The following is a 14,208-nucleotide window of genomic DNA, read 5'->3' as shown; positions in this document are numbered from 1 at the left end:
TATCCACTGTTGTCACTACTGGAGGGTCAAAGAATGGATACCAATGAATATCTTTATTAGCATCAGACGTTTGGGGATCAGGATGCATTCAACTGATACTGGAGTGATCTGGTGATCATTCGCTCACAAATCTCCTCCAACACGAAGAAAAATCACCATCTGCTCAGCTGATCTAGCCAAGCTGAGCGACTGTGAAAATGATAAACAACTTAGAATCCCCGTGACCTGGTAAATCAATAGTCATGCTCTAAAAATGAAGATGCATATGGGGTTAATTATAATCAAGTCTGTTAATCAATTCATCTCAGCAGTAACTGCTGTTGGTAATTTGGCCTAAATGCATTCAAAATGCCCACAAAAATGCTGCAATTAGCGAGACAGCAGCAGTAAATTATTAGTTTTAAATTAGGGGATCCTTGGGATGCTGCCAGGTTGTGAAAACATAGCAGTGTCACTATTCCCCCCAGTGAGTCTGAATGAAAGTGGGCGATAAAAGAAGAGAGGTTGTCAGAATAAACGAACAGGGGGATGGCAAAAACTGGTGCTTTGCTTTCTGCACACGGGCAAAGGGGGCATTGCTGCCAGATGGGAAGTTGGAGTCGGAGCTCTCTTTGGGGCATGCTGAGCCATTTGGCTCTCATCCAAATGGGCAATTTCACAGGGTAGGGGGGGAGGAATAGAGGGGGAGAATAAGCTCGAAAACAAAGCAAAAGTTAAGCAAAGAAAGAGGCGGAAACTGGATCTGAAAACCATTTCACACGCAGCACTTCATCAGCTCGGGTGCTTACGATACCCACTGCTGCGCCGCATGGGGTAATTAGCACTGCTATGTGTAGCGAGCCGTGGTGTATGTATGCACACAGCTCTCGTGGCTTCCTATGGGTGTTATATACTGGCTCAGAAAGAGCTTGAGGACCACAGGGTGAAGCTGAACAAGTCACTATCAGAGGAGTCACTTTAACACAGATTACTCTATATCCTCGCTGCCATGAAGACTGCACAACTGTATGCATACTGACTCCGCAGCCAAATTGAATTTCATGCTTTCTGCGGACACCTACTGTGTACTAAATCCACAGAGGGATAAAGTAGCCGAAAAGCTGTTGTTTAATGTATTGTGTGCAGCGAGAAATGCTGAATATATTCTTCCTTGGCCACGCATACATCCCTTGTAGATATGGCGGACGCAGTGGTGGGATAGAAAATGAATTACAAATGAGTACATTACATCATACATGAATCTAAGCAAATGTGCATGTTATCTTCCTCGTCGTTAAGGAAAGGAGAATAATCTGCTGGCCTAATTGTCAGCTTAACAGAGAGAGAGAGAGATACTGTACTTCCCATTCTTCCCAGGGAGAGGTGTGGAGGGAATCAAGAGGAACTGCACTGATCTATATGCATCTGGCTTAATTGCGGCACCGGGGTGTGTTGGGATCAGGCGGTATGGACTAAAGTCTAGCATTGTGAAGCGCCCATCCTGATTATGTGCTGAAACGGGGCACGGGAGGAGTGCCAGGCAGACAGGCAGGAAACCCAAAGTAAATTCTGCCTCTGCGGCTCGACGCAATCTCCAAACGCTTCGAGAAAAATGTTAAAAAAAAGAAAAGGGGAGAGAGAAATTTGGAGATGTGCATTATGCATTGTGGGCATAAATAATGCAGGGAGAAACTTCTTGCACTCGGAAAGGATCCTACACTTTCTCTTCCACCGTCAACAGCCCGATAGTTGCACAAAAACTACTGGACTTACCGTCATTCGATAACATGGAACGACGCAGAAATGCTGGACAGTAATTGCATCATTGTCTCGTTCCTGGCTTCTTATGAAGCACACTGATCACGCAATCGTTTCACTTCAGGGGAAACAAAACACCTTAGAGAACAGGTGGACCTGCTTGAGCTGTTTCTTGTGAGAGAAAAAAAGGTGGGGGGGGAGGACTTAATCAAAACACAAGCTGGCCAATGAGATGACATTTCCTGTTCACCTTGCGTGTGATCCTTTCAGTCCATGTTATTTGCAGCACAGGAACTGAAAAGAGCAATGTGTTGCCCATCATGAGTCATTCAGGGATAAAGGTGCTCTTAGGCCTCGCTCTCTTTGTAGGGGTGGTCGAAATGGAAGGCGTCCTACCGGTTTACTGGCTTAGGATGTCAGCGTGTCCTCTCTCAGGAGTCCTTTATCACAGCGTTCCAACTCCATAAAACACTGCATATTAAACTAAATCTGTCAGGTGTTCAATATGGACCACTGTTTGGTCATCAATCATAAAAATAAATAAATAAATAAATAAATAAACACCACTGCAAAGTCAACGGCATAAGAGCCAACTATAAATTTCTGCCAAACAACCTCCTGAACACCAGCGGTGATGTATGGGCTTCTAACATTTTACTGCTCCTGCTGAACCTTCTTTCAAAGACGTAACAAAAATACTTCAACACACGTGACTTCTGTTTTACACCAAGCTTAATTTGCTTCATCTGTGAGACGTCGGACAAAGAAATTGCCTGAAGCAAGAGTGCAGGATAGATGCAGGATAAATTACAATGCCCACAGGAAAGAGGAATAAAGTAGGCAGATCGATGCCAGAGAAGAAACCTCAGGCAAAATACAATAAAGTGGGATATAGCAGAAGCGTCTCAGTGGCTTGGCCAGTTTGTTACCCTTCCCTTTTTGTATGTTTTGGCATTCTCCTCTGCAAGAAAACAAAAAGGAAACCCCAAACCCTAAATGTGCTACAATAAACCGTATGCTCAATGATCTTCTATTATTAATTCATTTGATTCAATTCTAACAAATTACTTCTGATACCTTGGTTTGAAAAACAATCGTCAGTCACTGGCAGATCCTCATGCATTTGTCTTTGTCCTTTGGCTGTGCTTTAGAGGACATACGTGTTGGATGTGATTTTTCCCATTGGCCATGGTATAACACTCGAGAAGATTTAGCTCCATCTGTGTTGGAAGAACAAGAATTTCATCTTGTTTTGCCGAAGTAAAGGAATCCAACAAATTTCTTCCAGAATCCAACAAGATTAAAGACAAAGCAGAAGCTGTCTACAGACTCAAAACGGCTTCGTGATCCGTCCTTTGCGGTCTTGTCTACAAGCAGTTAACAGGCATTTCCCATTTACTAAACTATAAAATGAACGAGATGGACTGATACTGTATAATACAGAGCATGAGGAGACTTAGACAAACACAGGCAGTTCTTAACTGACATTTTTCATTTCCAAGCAATTTTATATTCTTTCCTTCAGTTGCTCAATCTTTCTGATGTGGTAAAGGACAGCCTCCCCGGGTGTGCGCTTACAATGCCCATCCCAGGTCCAGAGTTGTTTCCTTTCAGTTCCCATCACTGCCTTTTTACCTTCATTGCCCTTTCTGACAGCAGGAACGCCTTTCTTCTGCCAGATAGAGATTCATGTTTCATGCAGAACGAAATGAATGACACCCTTTTTCATTTTCTTTTGATACAGTTTCCTTACACCTCGTTTTTGGGTGTGCACAAGTCTCGAGCCACTCCTTTTTGTGTTTTGTGTGGAAAATGGGAAATAGTTGGAGACATTTATTGAAACATTTAATTACAGTATACAAGGCAAAAACAGAGTTTGTACAATTCTAACAACCATGATATTTAATATTTGGTGTGACCACCTTTATTCTTCAGCACAGTCTGAACTCTCTTAGGCAGCCTTCTTTAAGTCGTCTTCAGGAATAGTTCTCCAGGCTTCTTGAAGGTCATTCAAAGCTCTTCTTTGGATGTTTCTGCTTTTTGTTCTGTTCTCTGTCAACATGATCCCACACTGCTCTGTTCTGCACCCAGATTCATTGCAATTTCTGACATAATGTCAACATGTGACACAAGTTGCCTGTTTTTATTGATTGCAGGGCACCAGTTGAGTTGCCTTTCCCCCACTTCATATAAAGGAAAAATACTGATAATAGCGACTATATTGTGAAATAACACTTATTTGATATTTTGATATGTTAAAATAAAAACTGGCTGAATGGCTGTTTAAGACGTCCTGAAATATGACACCATCTTATCCAGTCTTGGCCATCGCCTTCATTTCTTGGAACACTCTGTTTTCCTTCCTGACCTTCTCTCTGTGTACCATCTTCCCTGCAGTTCCCAAAAGTACAGCGTCAAATTATGCTGTAAAAGAGAACACATGACCCCCCCAGACTCTACTGCTTCTCCTAAGATCACATGTGACAGTTGTCCGTCAGCCAGCGTTCTTCCTGAGACATCTTGTGTTTCTTTCTGGAAGGGATGGCAATGCTGGAGCCAAGCTGGCAGATAAAGGTAACATCTGACTCCTCGACATGCAGGGAAAAACTAACCTTTTAGCAGCCGCACTGCCATTAAATCTGTGAACATCACATGACTAATAGAAATAATGAGAAAATTGAGTGGCAGGGATGTAATTCGGTAAGACAGTGAAGCAGTTGCAGGAAAAACACGATTTCAAAGCTTGTAATACAACATAGTCCTTGCTTCTGTTATTCTGAGTGCAGTTGGAAGGTCGCTCTACCACTGGGTCACATCAAAATGGCAAAGATTAGCTGATGCAGAGGTCGCGACTCAAGGACCTTATGCACAAATAAATTTAGCGCAGACAAAAAGCTACCCTTTCCAAATACAATCCACTTTAGCTTATCCACGCTGACATAACAAAAACAAGCGGGTGAAAAAAAGGGGAGCAACTGTTGCATAAAACATGGCACAATCACTTCCAAAAACTTACTACATGAAAGAAGCCCATTTTGGAGTGTGTAAACAAAATGTAATTGACAGGAAAATAGGACTTTTCACAGACATTTGATCTCTCTATATGGCAACACTGAAGATTAATTTGCCAGCACGGCAGATACGTAACTTCAAAAGTCGAACTCCGATTTGTGACTTAATTAAAAAGGCCCTATTAAAGCTGTATATGTGGGTGTTAAAAACAAGTCAAACCAAAGCATTCGTAGTGCCAAAAACGGCAACATGTTTTATAGGGCGCTGGGAAATATATGCATAATTCACAAAAAAGATGCTATTTATTTTATGAGGGAGTTTAAATTGCTAAGCATTTCACTTTTTTAAGAGTGAATTATCATAACTAAAATGATGAAAATATATTTATTTTGGTTGGGTTATTTATTTATTTATGAATTATTTTGCCTTATTTGTCCTCTCAGATAAGATAAGTGAGAAACGTGAAGAGGTTTTCACATGAACATACTGGTTATTGAGCGTATTGTTCAAAATACATTTCACTCATGACATAACTCTGACCTGTGAGGTTACGTAATCCCAGCTGCCTTAGTCCGTACAGACCGTCCCGTCTGTAGTTCAGGAAGATGGCCAGAGCGTACCGACCCTCGTAAAGTTTGGTGCCTCGGATGATCCGCAGGTTCTCCAGTGGCAGGTAGTCGAACTGATTAAGTGCCACCAGCACATAACCGGTCACTTCTTTGATAGACTGTATGGGAAGGAAAAAAATTATAATTTTAAATGATTGAAAATGGAAGAACAATCGAATCAAATTAGCCAACATTAGCCTTTGTGTTAATCATAATCACGAATATTCTTAACTTTAACCAGTTGTTATAGATGTATAACCATATTTTCACCATAGCTAGGATATTTAACAATTGATTTATTCAGTTTTCAGGACCAGCTTCCAGTTTGAATTTAACCTTGCTAGTACCAGGCTGGATATCTTAGAGATGGCCCTGGTCAACAGCAATACTGAGGTAGGCAGGTGTGAGAAGTATCGCCCACACCATTACACCACCACCACCAGCCTGAACCGTTCAGGCAGGATGGATTAATGCTTTAATGTTGTTTATGCCAAATTCTGACCCCACCATTTGAGTTTTGCAGCATTATTTGCAAATCATCAGAGCAGGCGAGCCTGTCTCAGTCTCCTGTTTCTAGCTGACAAGAGCAGCAACTACTGTGATCTTCTGTTGCTGGAGCCCATCTTGGTTGTAATAAGTGGTTATTCCAGTTACTGTTGGGTCTCTATCAGCTCAAAGTAGACAGAGAATTCTCTTCTGACTAGGCTGACAGCATGTGTGTCTGTATGAGGGACTGAACATCCTTTTTAATCCTTTTCCGAGGTTCCACATCTTGGTACAATGTCCCACATTCTAGTTGATTCTGCAGGACATGCAAGTTTGGCATTTACCTAATGCATACTTATTTGTTTAATCACAGTCAGAAGAAGATTAGCCTGTAACCTGAACATTACAAGATACCAAAAAGTCCCATCTTTTGCATATTTTGTTGAATGTTATGGAAACTACCACGAAGAAAATGAATCGGCAGTAGATACAGAGAAACAGTTTGTCTCTTTTATTCAAGTTATTTTTTTGTATTTCTGAAATACTCAGACCAACAACAACAACTATGTCATGTTGAAAACACCTTAATCAGATTTCTTCCTCAGTGTTATGGTCAGTTTGGCCTTCAACAGGTCATCTTGATCACGTCTACATGCCTTAACATACTGAGTTGCTTTTATGTGATCGGCCGATTAGATGTTTGCTTTAGCTTAACACAGTAGCCAGTGAGCATAGTTGCCAAGACCAAATTAGGGAGTAATCCAACTGGTTTTGAAGAATCATCCAATGTGACAATTGATTGGATACCAATAAATAAATGACGCCCAAGTCCATAACTTCAGATTTAAACCCCCACTGTTGTACGACTGGTTGTTAAAATGTAAATGGCCTGCATTTGTATAGCGCTTTACTTAGTCCCTAAGGACCCCAAAGTGCTTTACACTACATTCAGTCATTCACCCATTCACACACACATTCACACACTGGTGGTGGCCAAGGTGGTGGCAAGCTACATTGTAGCCACAGCTGCCCTGGGGCGCACTGACAGAGGCGCGGCTGCCGGACACTGGCGCCACTGGGCCCTCTGGCCCTCTGTAAGTGAATGGAAACTTACATTTTTACCTCCAATTCCTCTCTTCCAACGCCTGCTAGCTCTGTCGACTATAGTCAAAGCTGTATTGCATTCCTCTCATTTTCTGTGCAGAGAGCATGTTATTTGCATTTTGAAATGTCAACCACATAAAAAATTTTGATGTACAGACCACAATGATTAAAATGTCAGCTTAGTTGCAGACTGATTGCACTTCTCTGATTATATTTCCTCAACTGTTCTTTTAGGGTTGGGAATCTGCAGTCGCACATCGCATTCATAGACCCAATAAGCAATCATATCTTTATATTCTTTATATTCTTCTTATTCAAATATAAATGGTATCGGTTTGATTTATTTTCACAGGCTTCAGCAGTATATGCTGTTGAAGAAACTACAAAAAAAAGAAAAATAATCTGCCCGAGAGGGACTCATAAAATGTGAAAATAGAGAGCTTCAGCATGCTGAGTGCCTTGCTGAAGAGCATGGAAGACCTCAACCATCTGCCTCATTGTGCATCAATTGACCTTCTCAAAAGTCACAAAAAATCACACTGATTACCACTGCGTTATTCACTTGTCGGGGGAAATTTATTCATCTGCCAAGTTAGGCATAAGGATGGGGCCAAGGCAGGCTCTTTGAATCAACAGCACTTGCTAAAGTTAGCTTATAAACAAGTCCATGTAAGGATTAAAACAGATGGGTGTAGCTTTTGGGTATTAAAAGCCTGTGGCTGCACAATGACTTTTAATGGCATAGAAATCAAAGCGAGAATGCCCTTCGGCGTCCTTACTGTGTCTGGACACAGCTTCCAGGCATGAAAACTGAACCAAACACTGAAGTGCCTTAGACCTGCAACCTCACTGCAATACTTTATTATCCATTATCCATCCATCTTCTTCCATTTATTTAATTCTGGGTCATGGGGGGGGGGCTATCCCAGGTGTGATAGGGCGAGGTGCAGGGTCGCACAGCTAACACAGAGAGACAGATAACCATTTGCACTCACATTGACACCTATGGGCAAATTAGAATCACTAATTAACCTAACACACACTAATTGCATGTCTTTGGGCTGTGAAAGGAAGCCACAGCAGTCAGAGAGAACATTCAAACTCCATGCAAAAAGGCCCTGACCTTTGAACTCAAGATCTTGCTTTGAGGCAACAGTGTTAATCTACTTTCAAACAATTCTGTCTCTACTTTGTCAGCTATATTTAACTAATAACTGCCAGATTTCAGTAATGGAACAGTGAAATTAGAGTAAAGTATAAAGTAGAATTGCAAAAAACATCCACCCATCCATTCTCTTTCGCTTATCCTTTTTCAGGGTGGGAAGGAGGCTGGAGCCTATCTCAGCTGTCTTAGGGCAAGAGGCAGGGTACACCCTGGACAGGTCACCAGTCTGGGCTAACACAAAGACACAGACAACCATTCGCACTCCCATTCACACCTATGGGCAATTTAGAGTTACCAATTAACCTAGCCCCACTAACTGCATGTCTCTGAACTGTGGGAGGAAGCCGGAGTACCCTGAGAGAACCCACGCAAACACGGCGAGAACATGCAAACTCCACACAGAAAGACCCCGGACTGATGGGCGGTAGGACAGACTACACTTGCAGCAGGATTGCACAGGTCACCTGGATAGGAGAAACCTGCTTCCAATCACAGTCAGACAGTCTGTACTGAACAGAGAATACAATTCAACCCTGGTTACATGCCAGTTTAAAAATAAGGTTTCAAGCTTTGCTGTTAAATTGCTGTTATGCAACAACTACTTCACCATTTATAAAAGAATTTCTGAATTTTCATCCATTACTTCACCTTCTCCTGCTTATCTAGTTCAGGGTGATAGTGGAGCTAGAACTGATCTTAGCTTTCATAAGGCAAAAGGCAGCAGTCTCTTGCAGGAGTTTCTGTTTATGTAGATGACAGGAGATTTCCAACTGACAGTAACAAATTTGCAGTTTATCACAATTCGTTTCTCAATTATCAAAGACAGGCCGCATGTAATCGCCAGCTTGACCCCAATCAACTATGAACTGACAGCAGACTGACTATCACCGTCTACTTTGCACATAAAAGTTTCTTTGAAGACGGCAGTTGACAGCGAGTGGCTGCAGTTCTTATCCCCATCCTCAAAGTAACCATTTAAAAAGCAACAAGATGAAAGGTTAATTGTGCACGGTTACAATAATTTTGGTTGCGTCATGGTCTCCAAGTTCTCTCTAGTGCGACTGTCGTGTTAATGACAGCTAGCTTGCTGTGTTTTGCCCAAAGCTATCTTACAAACTGCCTAGGTTGCTGACTGCAGTCACCAAATGTCTGAATACCAATAAGAGCATTAGATGACAGAAATTGGTTATGTCAACATGTGTTTCTTTAGTGTACGGGGCATCAATGTCGCTACACAAATGTGCCTTCTGGAGAGAGTTGCTGTGCACCTCCTCGATTAAGATAAGTTAAGGATTTAATACAGGCACAGGCCTTTCACGTTCTCTGATTTGGTTTATATTTGAGTCTTGCATTTGAACTGAAAGCAGCAATTATTTCAACTTGTAGCCGAGGTGAGCCCTTTGAATTTTTGACTGTCTTTATTTTAATTCACCAGAAAAGCCTCTGTGTTCAGCCCTGGAAATGAATTCATGGCATTCGTTTGCCTTCATGTCCTGCAGAAATCTTCATTAAATAGTAAACTCTCATTTAAAGGCATTTGAAATATCCAGCGACAGGGCAGCTACTGAGACATCCTAATGACCAGAGACAGGCCAATAATGATGTGGATGATTGGTTGGGAGGGGAGGGAGGAAATGAGTAATGTGAGGTTTGATTGGCTGCAGACCCCCGGGGGACATTAGCAGAGAGTGACAGCTAGGACGCAGCGCACTGGGTGGCTGCGTTTCACGATAATAGCAGGTAACTGAGATTAGCTTCTTTTTATATTGAGTGCTAAGCAAACGCTATGCACCTGCCAGGTTGGCCTATTATAACACTAACACAATAGGAAGGAAACAGACACTGGAGGTGCTTATTAGCAAGATTACAATGTGTCAATCACCTGAAAAGAGACAGAACAACATAATAAAAGAGCAGTAGAATCCATTTCAGTGTAGGCTTTGATTAGCATACTTATTAGAAGAAAGAGTTTCTATTGTGAGTTACTCCACTGCCTGTCAAAAACCCCTCAGTGAAATCATTTTCTCTCAAATATGTGTTGCTATATTTTTTGCAAACTGTTTGTTAGAAAGTTGTGCAACTTTATGCAACTCTGTGCCACTTGTGACTCAGCCTTTAAAGACAAAGAGCTCAGGAAAGGCTTTCTTCTCCGAGTGCCTTTGGTTGACGTGGCCCCGCTCGGCTGGAAGCCACGCCGTTTCATCACTTTGACCCCTCCGTGACCTCATGTTTACAGCCTGAGGGCCGGAGTGCTACGCGAGCTCGCCCCTTCTACTGTCAACTCCGCCGTAACCCTCCAGGTGCCTGCCAGGGGCATCGCGGGCTGCTCCGCAACCCCGACCCAGCTGTAGGCATGCACTCGGCTGCTGGCAGACTCCACAGTGCCTCCACTGTGCCCCCTTCTCCCTGCCAGCCTCCGGGAGCCACTGGCAAAACCAAAGAAAAACTGTTTCCCTGTTGCTTGGCAACCGAGGGAAAGCCTTCCAGCAGGAGCAAAGGAAACGAAGAGGGAGAGAGGAGCGGAAGAAAAGGGAGAAAAAAAACAAGACTTAGAAAGGATTTTTTGTTGTTGTAATGTACCCAATTAAATGAAAGGATTACTTTGCTCTTTCTCTGTAATTTTGTTTGACACTATTTAATTTCCTTCTGTTGCCATAAATAGTTTTTTTTGGGTTTTGTTTTTCCTGAACGCTTTCTCGATCAATATGTATCTGCATTCCTCAGTGCTGAAGGAGGAGGAGGAGGAAGGGAGGGAAGGAGGGAGGTCCGGGGGGAAGTAAACGCAAGCACCTGCATTTCCCCTCCTGCCGCATCAACCGTGCTCTGTCTCAGAAACGCAAACACAGAAGCTGGAGGATGCTACTCGGAGTAGCTGCCCACCGCTGCCTTGTAGGCGTTGTGTGCTCCGATTTAACAAGGTGGACAGTGGGCACCAAAACTGATGCCTTTTTTCCCCCTTCCTTGTATTTTCTTGAAAAAAAAAAAAAAAAAATACACTTAACAAGGTGAGTGGGAGGGCTAATTTGTACCAGCAAGGTGCATGAACCCTCGTTGACACACACACACACCTTAATCCTCCCCTACAATGACTTGAGCCGGCCACTGAAAGAGCCATTGAAGCAGGTCAAAAAAGGGGAAAGAAGAAGGGCTCTAAAATCTTTGCACAGCGCGGGTCATTATTTTAGATGGTATCTTTTGATTCGTGCCTGAAGTCTGATGGATCAGAGTGTTTTTCCAGTTCTAAGCGCCACAAAGGCTTTGTGCAAAACGTCCTCTCTGCCCCGCACGCAAACACACAAATCTGAATGCACGCACGGGCCTCGCGTATGCCAATAACCCCCGCCTACGCGTGAAAAAGAAACATCGCCGAGAGGCACAGACAAGACCGAGTCGACACGGGTCAACTACCCATGATGCATTGCAAGTTTAACGTTTCCTCTAGCGCTTTCTGCCATCAATCGCAGGCAATTAGCGGCCTAGTGTGGAGCGCTCAGTCAAACAGAATCTCATGCGCTCCCGACAGGCTTGTTTCTTCTCTTCTTTTGCTCTACCTCCGGGTAAAATGTGAATTTCACATGTTGCTAAATTGCACTTTGTAGCTTCAGGATACACGGCACCCAGTCCAAAGCAGACAAGCCAAAAAAGTGCTTTATTTACTCCCCACAACATAATCATGATAGAAGGTGCCCGTGCTGTCTTGGAAACCGAGGCTGTGTGGTGGAGTTGCTGAGCTCAGGCACCTGCAAGCCCTCCAGATATGTGGGAATGTTTTTGTAAGGCACAGACATGCAGATATTCAGTTCGGATGGTGCAATAGAGTAACTCTGATTTGGAAGGAGGAGTATTTGTAGGAAATGAGTAAACAGTTTTGTCATTTGAGAAATCGAGACCTTCTAGGCTGGCGCGCACGCTCAACTGTTGTCATGATACGTTGTGTGGCAGGCAGGGGAAGGACCCAAGATGCAGATTCACAGACATGGGGATAAACTCAAAAAACACAGCTTTATTGCTGGCCACGGGAAGCAATACAAAATAAACTAAAACTGGGAAAACTAAAGCATGAACTGTACAAGGAACCGAACCACGGGGAGAATTACACACAACATGAGGGAGAACGCGACGCCGAACAGAGGGAGACTCAGACAGAAATACACAGAGGGTAAACGAGGAAAGTGGGCACACACGGGGAACACAGGTGACACTGATAATCATAACGAGACAGGGCGGGGTGAACTGAACATGACATGTACAGGCACAGAGGTTCAGACAGGAGGAGAGAGAGCACGGGGAAATACAGACATAACGGGCTGGGGAAACATGAAACAACCACAAAGGGAGACGAGGGCTCATAAATACATAGAGGGCACACAGGGGGGAGAGAGCACGGGGAGAACTTAGACATAATGGGCAGGGGAAACATGGAATAAAACATAAGGAGAGACGAGGGCTCACAGATACACAGAGGGGCACACAGGGGGTAAAAGCCATGAAGGGAAAACACTTAGGGAACAACACAACAGGGCAACTCAGAAAACATGGCCTAAATAAGGAACGAAATACAAAAATACAAGGAACTAAGAATACTGGGCCCACATGGCCCAGGACCATGACAACTGTATCATTTTACATTTTAGCAACAGTTAGTAAGAAGGTGAATGCCATCAAGCGACTATGAGCTACATGGCATTCAGAGCTCGCCCATTTGAACAAAAATGCATGACGTTTTTAGGGTAATAGCCTGTGCGCCTTCAGTAATGGATTCATCTAACTTACTTTGCAGTTACTCGAGAAACGCTGCAAACACAGCTGATAGATATGCATACAGATTTCTCCAGTGCAAGTCCTCCCATGATGTGCCTTTGGGCTAAACCCAAGACTTTACACAACTTTTATTTTACAGGAAAAAGAATTTAAGACATGGTAATTTAAAAAATAATAGCTACACACACTTTTTTTGAACAGTGATGGGCAAAACTTTTGGGCCACCATAGTTTCTTTTTATTTTGCAAGGAAAATGTGAACGAGAAGCAATGATTTATTGAAATGTGCAAACATCCATGGAACTACACTAAGGTTTGTACAATTCTAACATATTCTGGTGTGACCACCTTTATTAATCAGCACAGTCTGAACTCTCTTAGGCAGCTTTCTTTAAGTTGTCTCCAGGAATAGTTCTCCAGGCTTCTTGAAGGACATTCAAAGCTCTTCTTTGGATGTTTCTGCCTTTTGTTCTGTTCTCTGTCAACATGATCCCACACTGCTCTGTTCTGCACCCAGATTTATTGCAATTTCTGACATGATGTCAACATGTTGCCTGTTTTGATTGGTTGCAGGGCACCAGTTGAGTTGCCTTTTCCCCACTTCATATAAAGGAAAAATAATGATAATAGCGACTATATTGTGAAATAACACTTATTTGATATGTTGATATGTTAAAATAAAAACTGGCTGAATGCCTATTTAAGATTTCCTGAAATATGACACCATCTTATCCAATCTTGGCCATCGCCTTCCTTTTTATGGAACACTCTGTTTTCCTTCCTGACCTTCTCTCCGTGTACCATCTTCCCTGCAGTTCTCAAAAGTACAGCATCAGTCGGGGCAGTCTGCTTTTCTCCACCCCAGAGAAGACGGTAACACTACCTGGGTCTGGGTGCAGTTTCCCCCTCTAGAGGCAAGGGTACCTAGACCTGGGGTATAGAGTACGCTTGGGGGGTTTGATTGTGTGCATAGTGTCTATTTATGTCTGTCTCCACGTTGGGTGAGTGCTGAGTAATTGCATATGAGAGCATGAGGGTGGGAATTAATGTTTGTATCTGTGTGTGCCTGTTTGTTTGAGTCTATATGTCAGGTCGGGTATCAGACGCCACCTCTCTGGGGACATCTCAGGCCCTCCAAGGTTTGGAGGCCTATCTCCCCGACCACTCCCCCTGCCTGTGGCAGACGCCCTCAGACATCGGTGCATTGGTGGTTCTTTGTGTCTGGGGATGGGCGTCCAGGTACGCACCGGCTCACTCCTGGTGGCTGCTTGTCGGGGCCTGGAGCCTGGGGCTCGCTCGGGCCCCTTCGGAGGTGGGGTGCCCCCGGCCTCTCGGC

General features: G+C 43.4%; 1 protein-coding gene across 3 annotated transcripts in view; it reads right to left on the bottom strand.

The window, feature by feature from the left end:
- The window catches only part of LOC146608103 (receptor tyrosine-protein kinase erbB-4-like), a 381,455-nt gene that overhangs the window by 144,112 nt on the left and 223,135 nt on the right, over window positions 1-14,208 (bottom strand). For all 3 annotated transcript variants that reach the window (XM_085348721.1, XM_085348723.1, XM_085348722.1), the window contains exon 3: window positions 5,290-5,476. In XM_085348721.1, the coding sequence (XP_085204847.1) occupies window positions 5,290-5,476 (187 nt within the window). The remainder of the gene's footprint in view (window positions 1-5,289; window positions 5,477-14,208) is intronic.

Source organism: Diplotaxodon limnothrissa, linkage group LG23 (assembly GCF_057381915.1).
Source record: "Diplotaxodon limnothrissa isolate DT_005_m linkage group LG23, D_limnothrissa_male_GT1.1, whole genome shotgun sequence".
Lineage (NCBI taxonomy): Eukaryota > Metazoa > Chordata > Actinopteri > Cichliformes > Cichlidae > Diplotaxodon > Diplotaxodon limnothrissa.
The sequence above is the reverse complement of the archived record's forward strand: the minus strand, read 5'-3'. Positions and strand labels throughout refer to the sequence as shown.